Source organism: Gallus gallus, chromosome 2 (genome assembly GCF_016699485.2).
Source record: "Gallus gallus isolate bGalGal1 chromosome 2, bGalGal1.mat.broiler.GRCg7b, whole genome shotgun sequence".
NCBI lineage: Eukaryota > Metazoa > Chordata > Aves > Galliformes > Phasianidae > Gallus > Gallus gallus.
This window is the reverse complement of record NC_052533.1, coordinates 124,460,237-124,474,322: the sequence shown is the minus strand read 5'-3', so window position 1 is coordinate 124,474,322 and position 14,086 is coordinate 124,460,237. Positions and strand designations below refer to the sequence as shown.

General features: G+C 38.6%; 1 protein-coding gene across 14 annotated transcripts in view; it reads right to left on the bottom strand.

The window, feature by feature from the left end:
- Positions 1-4,227: 4,227 nt before the first annotated feature.
- Positions 4,228-14,086, bottom strand: part of SLC26A7 (solute carrier family 26 member 7) — a 68,746-nt gene continuing 58,887 nt past the window's right edge. For 8 of the 14 annotated variants that reach the window (XM_025148033.3, XM_025148034.3, XM_025148035.3 and 5 more), the window contains 4 exons: positions 13,924-13,972; positions 10,812-10,912; positions 8,558-8,612; positions 7,806-8,469 (listed from right to left, as the gene is read on the bottom strand). In XM_025148033.3, coding sequence (XP_025003801.2) covers positions 8,153-8,469; positions 8,558-8,612; positions 10,812-10,912; positions 13,924-13,972 — 522 coding nt within the window. In that variant the 3' untranslated portion in view covers positions 7,806-8,152. Of the gene's footprint in view, positions 6,210-7,805; positions 8,470-8,557; positions 8,613-10,811; positions 10,913-13,923; positions 13,973-14,086 lie in introns of those variants that run through there. The other 6 variants (XM_025148037.3, XM_046937890.1, XM_046937891.1 and 3 more) reach the window with 3 other exon arrangements.

Sequence of the window (14,086 nt, the reverse complement as noted above, 5' to 3'; positions counted from 1 at the left end):
ACTGTGACTACTAAATTTTATTGGATAGGAAATGTCATTATGTTATTTCAAAATATATTAGAAGAGGCCTTTAGTAATAGAGATGTAGAATCAGCAGGTCCACAGAAGCAGAATGGAAAAAAAGCTAAAAACATTACAGCTAATTAGTGTAGTGACTACTGATGAACCAGTTGAGATGGACCCTAAGGCAAGCACGATGTTTGGCATCTGATATGTGATGTATGCAGACAGTTCTCCTCAAAAGTATGGGATTAGTAAACATTGTACTTCCTTTACCATAGAGATGACACAGGATGCCCAGCAGTTCACAGATGGAATAGGCTCGAGGAGCAAGTCTCTATGAAAGCCTGTACTTGTAGAAGATCTAATCAGCAAGAGGACAAGTGATAGCAAGAGGAGGGATGTGAAGTTTGCCAGCATAGAGCTGCTTGGCTAATACTGCTTTCCATTTCTCAACACTCTCTCCATCTTTAATCTACCACAGATGAATTGTTGCTATAATTACTATGGCCTGTCCAGGCTTCAAATGTCTGAGAAAGTAAGTCAAGTCCCAAGCAGTCACGAGTTTGATTTAAAGATAATTCTCTGAGACTCTGAAATAAGGTTACCAGATGACACACACACAAAAAAATGCAACACTTCGATGGAACAGGTCCTTTCCTGTGTCCTCATGTTTCTAAAAACTTACACTCTTTCTACCATTTGCTGGCTCAGCCTCCTCAGAAGCTACAAGTTGTCTGAATCTATAACCAAATGAGAGCTTTTACGTGTCATTCTATGATACTCCTGGCGCTTTGTGGACTGACAGAGACCTTTTGCCCTGAACTGATGAGCGACAAACATTTTTAATGATATCACAGGGTCTACAGGTGTCAGCTTATTTGATCATGGTTTTGTTTATATAATCTTTGACTTACTCAACAAAGCAAAAAATGTGCAAAAACAGTGATCTCCAAAATCTCACAACTGCTAGTAACAGTTAAGGATCAAACTCTTTCTCACATGGAATATAAGACTATGTACAGTTACTGGGAGACAATGGAATTTAGGTGAATGTACAGGGTGCAGTTTAATTCAGCATTGTGGAGTTTTATGGAATTCTTAAGTTCTGGTTGCATTTTTAAAGCACAGCAGGGCTACAAAGCATTTACAATCACCAAGTCTGTCAGAAGGATAACAGACATTTACAACCACCCATGCAGCAGTGGAGAACTCCCTCAGTTCTTCTCAGTCTTTATTCACCTGAAGGCTCCCAGCATGAAAGGGCTTTTTACTATTGGAAAGCACATTTGGAAAGAATTACAGACATCCATTTCTCTGCTTCTGCATGTCATGATTTTCAGAAGTGTCATGGAGCCAGAGGATTCCTCTTAGGGGAGGAGCTGCTCCCCAAGTGACTTCTCAAGTCCCTCTCAAGTGAGAGATGACCTTGAACTTCAACACCAGTTCTGGGAACAAAAAGACTGGTGTTACTCAGCCATCTCACTCCAGAGCTGTTTCCTCACCATTCTGTAGGTGGCATTGAGTTGAGTAGCTCTAGAAAGTAGCCTCTATGAATTTGTGGCACTGAAAGTCATTTATGCTTTGCAAACCAGTGTACAGTCAAAAATGTGGGCGATGCATTAATTTTGGTAGAGGCAAATACATTCATAAATTTCCAGGCATGAAAAATTAAGCTGCTACTTTCAAGGCCAAATATATAAGGGAATATCAATCTCTTTTTCATTAATGCCATCACACTTATTAGGGATGTGAAAGGATTTACCCATAATTTCCCCAGTACTGGGGTAAGCCACAGACTTTTATATACCATCAGTGTGCACCATCTGTAGATGCAAAAGACATTCCAATGGCAGTATATACATAGAGGAAATACTGGGAATATTAGTCTGAGATTTCTGTACCTCTCATGGAGGTAAGAATGTCTGTTAGATACTACACTAAGAAACATGAGGAAGCCAAACTTCTGAATATAATGTAACTTCTCTCATTCTTAATAGCTAATAAATTTAATACCTTTTGAGTCTCAGGAAAGCAACATTACAGGTTGGTTAGTGAAAAATGTGGTAGAAAAAAAAGCTGCTAAGTGTTGTAATAATGAGGATGGTTTCCTCCTTCCACATGTGAATTGTCTCATACTGCAATTTATTTCCACATAAACTTATTGATGTGTATGCTAATAGCCAACATTGAAACATGAAAAAAAAAAATAATCAAATGCATTGCAAAACATAGGGAAACATGCAGATTATGTGATCTTTACTGAAAATCCATCTTCAGGATGAGAGCACCATTTAGCATCCACTCTGGAAGAGCACTCGTTCATTTATTTATGAGATGCATCTTTCTGTAGACAAAGAAAATCTCTTCCAAAAATAGGAGTGCCATATTTTCAAGGCATACTGTGTATTTTATTTTTGTAACCAGTAAATGTCAAACAGTATTCACACACAGTATCGACGCATTAATGTTTTCATTCAACAGCGCAGATACCTTTCCTCGTTACATTATATATTTATGGCACACAGAGCTGTCAAATAAATTATGTCAAAGCAGCTAAAATCAGACCTTGTGACACTTGAATCATAGAATCAGGGCAAATAACCTTTAAAAAGAAAGACATATGATGAGAATTAGAAACATTTAATTTGCATAAATATAATGTTAACAGTCTTTTCCTTATTACATATTTTATGCCTAATTTGTAATTGTCACTATGTTCATTTCTTTACATCAGTTTGCACTCAATTTTTTTTCCTCATTGATAGCTTTGTTTTGGAATGTGTGAAACGCAAATTCTGCAGGAAGCATATGATCAGATCTCCATTTTAACATATTCCAATTAATACATCTTAAATTTTGAGGGAAAACTCTTCATTCGCATAATGTAATATCTAACACTTAGAATTAATTCCTAAAAATAGCTGAAGATTCCTAAACATCAAGCAAATGAAATCACTGAAGGTATTGAGCATCTCTTGAAAATAATATCTTAATGTTTTCCTATAAAGTGCAGAATATACCAAAATGCGCAACGTTGAAACATGGATTTTCATAATGCAGATGATTCATACCCTTTGAATTAAGGAATATAAAATCTGAGCATGGAGTACACACACAGGAGGCAGAATGAGCATCTAGACTTTCAGGATTTCTTACTGCCCAGAGCCCCTGTTGGTTTCATTAGGTGAAACCATGCAGAACAGCATGTTAGGAGAGGAGATGCTTCCTCAAGCCTCTCAAACCTTCAAAACCAACGGGAAGCAAGGGAGCTCAGCACTTCTCAGGACCAGGGTTTTGTAATGCTGCTCAGTCTTAGGCATGCAAGCACAATTAATAAAACTCAGCATTCCTCTGAATTGTCCCTGTGATTATTCAGGTAAATAAGGCCGGAGTATACAAAAATGAACGTCTGTCTCAAGAGAGCAGAATAACAACACCCCCTTATTCTTATTGGCTGCAAGTCATCTCAGTTTTTAGAGCAATACCAGGGTATTTAATGCTAACTGCTTTGTGCAATCCCTTTGCTGCAGGGTGTGTTTGGCTCAGTTCCCCTCCTGACTCAGAACAAACACAGAATCATGGAATCATAGAATTACCAAGGTTGGAAAAGACCTGCAAGATTATCCAGTCCAACCGTCCACCCATCACCAATAGTTCTTGCTAAACCATGTCCCTCAACTCAACGTCTAAACGTTCCTTGAACACCTCCAGGGTCGGTGACTCCACCACCTCCCTGGGCAGCCCATTCCAGTGCCTGACCACTCTTTCAGAGAAGTAGTATTTCCTAACGTCCAGCCGGAATCTCCCCTGGCACAACTTGATACCATACATGGTGTAGCTAATGGGAGATTTGGGATACACTCTTACCTATGTACAGTCTGATATTTCCTGATGAGCTTGAGGGAAGACAGTGGACAGTCTACACAGAAAAGTGTTGAAGTTGTTACTAAACTCCTTATCAGGTTGAAATTGATACTAAATTCCAAAACTAAAATGTTTTGGCTGCTTCCTTAAATCTTCACAAAGATTTGGGCAGTTGTTGGTCAGTTGATGGAGCAAACATATCAACAGCAGAGATTTGCAGAGAGTCACACGGATGAGACACTCAGCACCTCACAGCCTACCAGCAGAGAGATCAGTGATTTCCTGGCAGTCGACTGAAGAAAAGTGACAAGCAGCCATGGGGTTTTGTAAATGTTAATAACCGAGAGGGATAATTGAGGGAAAAAAAAAAAAAAAAAAGGAAACTACATCAGCACTGAAGTAATTTGCCTTCCTAGGTTACTCGTTAAAAAATAGATGATGCTCCCTCACCCAGTAAGAGTTGCTCTGTCAAGCAGCTCTGTTCTGAAAACGCTCAAACTCAGTACTGATATTTTAGAAGCAATTGAAAGGGCAGCATCCGCTGCTGCTCATCTTCTACCTGTCTTCATACATTCCATGATGCTCTGTACTGCTGAGATACAATTGTTATAAGTGATGCCACTTGCCAGAAAGAGAAGCCAATAAACAATTTATAGTCTCAAAAATGAAATGAAAAATTGGTTAATTATATCAAATAAAATGTATTACCAGAATACCATGAGTATCCCAAAAGCCAGTGTTGGAATATAAGTGAATTCAGAGTTAAAAGGTAAGAAATGTATTTCATTCTTGATTCTACCCTGAGAGACAGTCAAGCAGTAATCACAGTATAAAGACAATTTGAATTGCAGTCTCACACTGATTAAACACATTTTTAAACAATATTGCCCTTGACCTAATGCCTGTCTCAAAACATCCATTTAGCTGTAGAAAAGTTATTCCTATCGAACACTGGGGAAAGTGGGAACCATTTTGATTAGCAGAACAAATTTTTTGATTTGATGCAGAGTTGCCAAGGATTTAATCAAGCACTGACATTACAAATGATTTTAGCAGCATCTGTATTACTCCATTAACAAGATTATTCAGAACAAAATGGAAGGTCTCATGGTAGGTGTCATCTTTTCTAAGGACCGTGTTTTAACAATTTTATTAACCAACATATCTCTAATTTTTCAGAAAACACATAAAGCTATCAAAGAATAAATACTGAACTTAATAGAAAAGATAACTTTTTTACATTTATTCAGCTTGCAGTTAAGGAGGGTTCTCCATTCAGCTGTGACATACAATTGATTCTTCTATAATGGAAGTACAATGTAAATAGTGTCTAAAGTGTTCATAAATTACCAAGACTGTCTGAAGAATTTAATAATTAAATGTTATTGCCTGTAATAACCTGTCAAAGTCATTTGCAATCAACTGCAGCATCTGGCATGAATGCACTTTGGACAATGAATAAAACGTACTTCTTACATGATCAAATTCCAGCACTGACCAAATCACAGCTCAAGCTGGAAATGCAGACGAATCTGTGCTGAAAACAATAAAAAGTTTTGGAAAAATATGACCAGATTTTCCTCTTCAATCTAAGATAAAGAATACCTGTGGCACTGAAAACATAGCAAACCATTATAATAACTCATGACATCTACTAGAGAGGGAGACAATCTAACCAATATTCATCTGCTTTCTTTCAACAAATAGTGCTCCCACTCACCTTGGAAGGCATAAAAAATCCTACAATAACCAAGTATGAAAAATACAAGGATATGTTAGCTGTGTTGTGATGTTGTTACTGTAAATGGCTGTCTTGAATAACAAAAAGGGTAAATAACTCCATCAGAAACAAAGTATGCGTTGTTATATGGTTTCCCCAAATATAATGTATCAGTTATAACACTGTGCTTTTAAGAAATCCTAATGTCTCATTATTCCATGCACAAAACTACAGATGCGTATTACAACTAATGTTACAATAGAAGTTATCTAAAAGAATATATCTCACTGTTAAACACAGTCAGTACCCCATATCTGCTTTCTAATTTGTCTCTAAATGTGTACAAGAATATTATAAAAACCACTGCAGATCAACTATAGGAACAATCTCTGAGTGATGGCAGCAGAAAGATCTTTTCTTCTGAATGGCAGATCTGTCATTACTGAGTGTACTAGACATATAAGGCATAGAAAGTAGCATCTATGATATCTCCTGGAGGGAAAAAAAAAAAAAGCCAAGGAGAAACTGTGGTGCAGTTCATTCTGCATATGAGCTGGTTAAACTATCCACATTGGATGGGTTGGCATCACACTTCACTCTGTTCGCTGAACTTGCTGTATTTCTAAATTGTGAGAAACAGAAAACAAATCATTACATTTGCTTAGAATATCATGTAAAATTTGCAGGTGAAACAGTGCTAGCTTGAAATTGCCACCATTAAGAAGACTTACAAATCAAAAAGTTATTCATGATGAGTATGAGTGGCATAAAGCAATAGATATGTCTCTTGTCAACTTAAAAATGAATATGGCATGACATTGACCTTGGATATATAGAAGAGTACCTTTGCCTTCCTGAATGCAGCAGAGAGGCAAAGGAACCACCAAGTCCTCTTGCCTCTAGGTTTCTTCCACTGAAAGTCTGACGTGGGGGGATCAGAAATGGAAACCCAGACAAAATACTTTCCATAAATCTCCACCTCCTGCTCTTTTGTATCCTATTCTGCTACTTCTTTTCTCAAAGTTCCTGCTGACCTCAGCATCTTAACTGCAGTCACAGCATGGTGCTACTAAGGAGATCACCCGTTACTTCTGACCATCTTTTTTTCACATCTTCAGATGTGAAAGGCAAGGAACACCACATCAAGAAACCAAACCACATGTTTTAAACACTATCATGAGGCATCAGCAGCATACTAATGTCTACACTAATTACAGTTGGAATTGCAGACTATGTGCAAGCCTTTCAGACTGCACCACTTCACCATTTTGCTTAGCAGGTGTGGTAGAAGCATGTTCTCAAGTCATGGCAAAATGGACTTGAGCTCCTTTTTGTTTTGAATACTTCTCCTGGTCTTTCCATGCCTGGCTCCCATAAAGTGGGAATAGCAGCTATCTCACAGGAATGTTAGGAAGGTTACCTGGTGTCTATAAAGAATGTAGATCTTTTGTAACACAACAGTCATCCTAATTCATCTAAACAGGCACAGACAAAATACATAGTAGCCATCCCCATTATTTTTGACCTGCAGTTATCATTTCAGTATTATTATTATTATTGCAGAGCAACAAAAAGAAATGTTGAAAAGCACTGAAGAGAACATACTTTTCCCAGTCAATCCTACAGACCAACAGAGCCAAATCACCTTATCTAGATAAATCAATGGAAAGTGATTTTTTAATTTTTTTTTATTATTATTATTATTTTTTTGTCCAAGAGCAACTCTAATTTTACTAGTAGCATGTGCCAGATCACAGTAAAGGGGAGAAAAGTGAAAACAAAAACCGTAGACCATGATTAATTTAATGTCTCTTGAACAGGGTTCAGAGAGGAGCTCTACTCTTGTTTGAAATCATACATACAACCACAGGAAAGCACGCTGCTTATAATGCACTCTCAGTTACACTGGGATTACAATAATAGAACCATCAAGGTTGGAAAAGACCTCTAAGATCGTCCAGTCCACCTATCACCATATGTCCCACTAAACATTACAATGAAAAAACTCAACTATAAGGAAGGCCCTGGTTTATAGTCTTTTAGCAAGGATTGCAAGACTTATTATCAAGCAAATAAATCTATGAGCAAATGCACTTTCAAGCCTCAAGCCTCAATTTCTAAGACCACCTTTCCTCCTTCTCCCTCTAGCTCTCCCTCCCACCACATACAGTTCCCCTCTCCTCTTTCCACCAGTGAGACAGGACAGCACTCTGTACTTCAGGGCATACATAAGTTTATTAGCTCCAAACAAATCTGCCAAAAATCCAAAAGCATTTTGGTCAGTCCAGCTCTGTACCCTTCTTCAGTTTCTCTCTCTTCTCTCTTACCTAGCACATGTGCACCTTAGGGCCATGTTACTGTGCTAACAGAGGTGTGCTGCTTTAAGCAACACAGGCTGAGGAACAGAGTATTGCTATGCAATGCGTGACAGGGTAGAAGATAATTTGCCTCACCAAGAGGCTGTGTTGGTTATTAGGAGATGTCATTACGCTTTCCAATGGAGCATGCACCCAGATTAATGAACAGGACAACACACCTCTGGATCCAGCATAGAAGATGGAGAAGTTACTGCAAAGGGAGAGAAGGGGACAGGAAGAAAGTGCAAGCAGGAAAAACGTGATAAATGCAATCCAGAGATTGAGGACTGGCTGCAGAGAATACAGATAAAATATTTCTGCACAACTGGTTCACTGAATACGTGACATTTCCCCAAATGAAAGCTTTATCAAAGCTCAGTGAGCACCCAGGACCCTCCCCTACCCCTGCTGTAAGCCTCACCCTGGGAATCTGACTGGCATCGATTGCTGAAGAAACAGACTCAAAGAAGATGGGGTTTTCAGACTCGAGATTTCCACCATACTGCATTGCTTTGATCAAGGAAGCTGTAGCAAAACAAACATATGAGCACTGATAAAGTAGCGAGGATACATAAATGTCACAATAAAAGTTTTGCTGTAAGTTGATACTTGCCTTTGCAGCATGCGAGCAACACTTCAATGTGTCTATTTTTACAATCCATGTAAATCTATAGGTGGGAAAAAGTGGGAGGGGGAGGGGTTAAAACACCAACACCATGCACAAGAAGAACATATTTAATTAAGCAGAGCATGACGCGCTGCGGTTCAGTCTATACCGACAACAGCCACCAGAGAGAGCCCCTCTATAATACAAACAGCACCGAACCACGCTGAGCAGGAAAGCATCATTTCCTCCCCCGTCCGCAAAGTGCTCTACAGCTTTGCTGGTAATAAAGTCATTCTGATCAAAATCTGATGAATAATGTACCATTTAAAGAAACATTCTTAAGATTTTTTTTTCCCAGTATGTCTTTTTTTCTGCAAGTTTCCCCACCTCTTCTCCATAAGCTTACCTACCAGCCCACAAAGTCAAGTATTGGACCTAGGAAAGACTTCTATACTCATAGTATCCTTAGAGTTGGAAGGGACCTTTAAAGGTCATCTAGTCCGACTTCCAGCAGTCTATCAAATAAGAACCATAGCCAGCACGCCACATTCTGCAGCAAGTTGTTCTTTATTCTTTCTCTGAAAATGTGCAGTTTCCCAGAGACCAGGTATTCAGTAAGCTAGAAAGTAATAAAAAATGAAAATAACTCTAGAAGAAGAGTAGGGCCTTTTTTTTGGCAGATGAGGAAGCATCCAAAGCAGTCCCTAATGAAAAAAAAAATGCTTACCTAATTCAGGTGAAGTAAAACAATTCTAAGAGAAGTGATTCAGTGAGAACAACATCAGTATAACCTACTTTTAAAAGGACCCAGAAGCGTGTTCCACACTAAAAATCCCTCTAACTCCAGCGACAGTGATGATATTCAGGGAAGGAGTGTAACACGTTGAGCGCGTTCTTCCTATGGGTAACCCAGTTTTGTCATTAAGCCACCTCCATCTATGCCATAGCCCAGGGTGGATTTGTGTCCCACACATTTGTCTAATGCCTCTGATTTAATTTGTAGTTCTGAGGTCTCATAGATCTTTTGCAAATCATATGACAAACTACTTATTTTTTTATCTACGAATTTTATTGAATGCACTTTTTCTTAAGGGAAAAAGTAATAAAGAGTAATTCTCACCCACCTTATTTATTCATACCAGTTTTCCTTTCAACTATGTCCCCACATATATATCTATTTTCAATTTAACACTTTTTTTTTTTTTTTAATTAATCCATTCAGCAAACTGAGAAAACACTAAGGATAAGAAAAGGGCTGGGCTGAAACCCAGCTTCAACATTTTGTGGAGTGACCTCATTGCAGCCTTCCAGTACCTAAAGGGAGCCTGCAAGTGCAGACAATGGCAGGACAAGGGGAAATGGCTTTGAGTTGAAGGAGGGAAGATTTAGGTTGGATATCAGGAGGAGGTTCTTTACCAAGAGGGTTAGTGAGGTGCTTGGCACAGGCTGCCCAGAGAGACTGTGGATGCCCCGTCCCTGGAGGTGTTCAAGGCCAGGTTGGATGGGGCCCTGGGCAGCCTGGTCTAGTATTAAATGTGGAGATTGGAAGCCCTGCCCGTGGCAGAAGGTGCTGGAGCTTGATTATCCTTGAGGTCTCTTCCAACCCAAGCTGTTCTATGATGATTCAAATCTAGTCTTCTATCTTAAACAGAAAAATTACATGAACCAAACCTTGCACGCCCAATTAAATCTGTACCCACTGCAAATCTATTAAATGCCAAACCTGATGGAAACATAGAAAGTAGCTTTTGAACATATTTTTTCATTTGCTGTATAGAGCTTATCATTATGTTGCTGCTGTTCTTGGTCATCTGGGAGCTTCCTGGACCTTCTGCCATGCCTGAGGAACCCAGCCTGCTAGGTGTGTAAGCCACGGAAGAGAACATGGATACCACTGAGACCCCTGGCTTAGCAGAAAGTAGGTCATACAGATAAAGTCACAGAAATAAAAACTGAAATTTTAAAGCTGATGGGGTGATGTGACATAAATCACCTTTAAAATTACAAAAAAAAACACAAACAAACAAATAAAAAAAAACAAAACAGCAGAGAGAATGTTTTCGAAAATGCAGCTCCATTAAATATAAATTATTTGTATATAATTATATACAGACACAGTTCAGTACCAAATCTCTGGTCAGCCCTTTCATGAGTGACTCCCTTTATCCATTGTAAGTGATATGAGTTGTAGCTGACTCAAATAACTTGTGTGTGTATTTATATATTTTAATGTACAGAATGTTTCTGGTATTACTAATACCTGAAGCAACATGGAGACTCCAGTGTAGTCAAAGAAATTCAGTCCACTGCAGTCCAATATCAAAACACACTGTTCACTCTGACATGGCTGCAGTGACTCACCTGCACATTTGATGGAAGAGAAAATTTTAATTACCAGGGCTAAGTCAAGAGATGTCTATAAGAATAATGAAAGTTCAACAAAATGAACCCAAAACATCATAGTAAAATCTGTCAGTTGTGTTCTGGGATATGCACTAAGCAAATGGCACTGTTTAAAAGCACAAATGAAGTACCATCAGAGCAATGGGATGAGGTGATGACAGGCAGAATACATTATTAGCGAGATGTATTAGGCAGAAAAAGTCTCTCAAGGACAAAAAAAGTTCGTCTTCACATTTAAATTTCTAAATGAGCCTGGCTTGTTTGGGAAAGTTCACATGGGATTCACAGAGCAAATATCTCTTGCAGGTTCTGATATTGCGTTCATTTCTGTAGTACCTAAACACTTTCTTCTGCTTTAACTAATATTCTCCTGTAAGGAAGAAAAGCTTGTAAAGTGGAGTGTTTCATTTTCCCTGTTTTTTGTCTGATTATTTTTCACATATATACGCTATCACATATTGATGCTAGAGAAAAAAATGTAAGATTAGTGAAGGTGTTATATTCATTCTTCATCCCCTGGCCACCTTGTGCTTAATCTAAGCACATACTATAGTAAGCATGTCCTGAACTAGCGTATAGATGATTCTTGGCTTTCATAAAAGGAAGACAAGAAAATAACGTACATCTTCTTTACACTGCTCTGTGGACAAATAACAGCTCTAATATCGGTTATTGTAAAACATTAACTCAAAAAAGGAGAGGTATTTTGAATGCAAAGATAGGTTAATAGACATGGTTTTGACATAGCAGAGGAAAAGACTTTAAAATCCTGAAGGGGTGTAGTATTTCCCTGTCGAGTAGATTTATAATGGTGCTAATTCCTTTCTGACAGGAGACTGAGAGTCAGACCCTTTTGGATTTGCACCTCCAGAGATTTGCTGTCCAGCATACATGAATAAATGCACTGCAAACAAAATAAGGAATTTCAGAGGAAACCTGCAGCCTGGCATTACTGTAGTGAAAACCCAGGAAGGATTTATGAGATCTGCTGGGCTGCTCACTGTCATCTTTTCTACACACCTCCTTTGTTTCCGAAACAGTAGAACCTTTTATCTCTGTTACTGATTCCCTCACAAAGCACATACACAGTTACATCTGCAGGTTCCAAAAGTTTTTCTTTAAAAAATGCCCTGGGGTTGATTTTCCCTTTTTGGCTGTTACACTGCTTACATAAAAGTTAATGTTTGATGGTTCAAAAATAGATTTTGAATAAATGTAATTGCACAAAACTTACTTCAGAATAGCGGAAAAAATAATAAATAGAAAAGGACGGAAGGATAACAATACCAATTGCTTTAGCCTAGAAATGTTGCATCCCAGCACAGAGGCTGAGATCACCTTACACATGAACTGTGCTTAGCTGATGTTAGACTGGCACAATATGAAAAACTTCTGGTATTATTATACTCAGAAATCTCTTCTCTGACAAACCTTGTGAAGGTCAAGCCATGCTCACACATGCACAAATGCATACACAGAGGCAATACTGGACTGGATCTCGCAATACTCTCTCAGCCAGCTGGCATCCTGCATTTCAGTGGAGGGCGTGCAGGTACAAACCTACTGCTTATCTGAACGACTGAGCAAAGGCAGCAGAAGCTATTTAACATAGTGCTGATATAGACAGTGTCAAATCAGTGCTCCCTAGAGGTAGAAGGGAAAGATTTGGAGAAAGCTGCCAAGCTTTCCGAGATGACTGCTGCACAAATAAGGATTATGCCTTCCTTTCCCCCCCCTTCCTAAAAATTCAAGCCCCTTGTTTTATTATCCTTTGCTAGAGGTTTTTCTTTTTCCTTTTTTCTCTCTAGTTTTTGTTTTAAGTTCCCATTAAGAGTCACCCTACTCTGCTCATTACAAGGTACAACAATTAAGTCCTCAAGGAAACCACAAGTGATGTCTTGTGCTGTCGGTCATTTCTGTAATGTAAGAAACCAACTTATCCAAAAGAAGACTGAAATGCATACTGACAAGACCTTCCAAAAGACTTTTCACAAATACAATGCTGTTCACTTATTTACTATTTTACAGCACAGAACTGTATAGTCCTCAAGAGCCGTCATCATTATGTTGCTGCGTGTTGCAGAAAGCATTCTATCACACCCAAGTAAAGTAAACACTGCAATATCATAAAAATGTCATGAGCCTAGTTAATAAGTGTGAACTGTCAGAAAACAGCCCCCAGATCAGATTCCCTACTGTGGTCTCAATGCTTGTACGCGTTTCAAATAAACACAGCATTTGAATTCCCTCCACAATGAAGTCATCTGTATAAAGTATCTTCTGCAAAAGGTTGTTGCAGCTGTCCCAGGGGAATGCGTGTGCTCTGGTTTGATTTAAGCCCAATAAATTGTGGGATGAGTGGAATCATCCAGCATAATTCCTAATTGAAAGCAAACTGTGTTATACTGTACTGTACTGGTGGCCATAGTGTCACTGACTGTTCAGCTGACATTTATTGAGTTTTTCTCTTCAGTGCCTTCAAAGACCACAGAGACTTTGCATGGTTTTAATCCCATCCTATTTTTAGTTTTACATACTGATGTTGAAGTCTCACCACGAACTAAAAACAACTCAGGAGCAGAGCTTAACAAAGAGGTTTATTAGGCCTTTGTCTGAAGACCAAGGAGGGTAGCAATGCTCTTAGCAACGCTCCCACTCCACACCTGAATGCATATGGTGATTCGTGTGAAATAAGCAGACTCCTACAGAAAATGTATTTTCATTGGTTCCTCACTTTTGAAATCTTAAAAAGTCAGTCAAGAACAGAATAAAATCAGGACCCGTTAGGCCAAGGTTAATGGAGTTTAACAATTGTTAGCACTCGTGCTTCACTGAATGCGTATCTATCTGAAAAAATCTAAGTTTCCAGACAATTTGAATTTGCCTAGAAATAAATAGAAAAATATGGAGCTATTTTACACACTTACATCCATCTTGGTTTAAATATAATGTATAGATAACAAACTCACCGTGACAGCTTCCATTGGAAAAGGAGCAGAGTAATGTGTTCTGCTCACACTGAAATAAAAGCAATGAACAATTAGCATACCAAGGAAAAGGAAACCAATGCAGAGTAACCAGAGAAAATCAGCGCAATACACATGAATTTTGTTTCTCTACATCAAAGTTAAC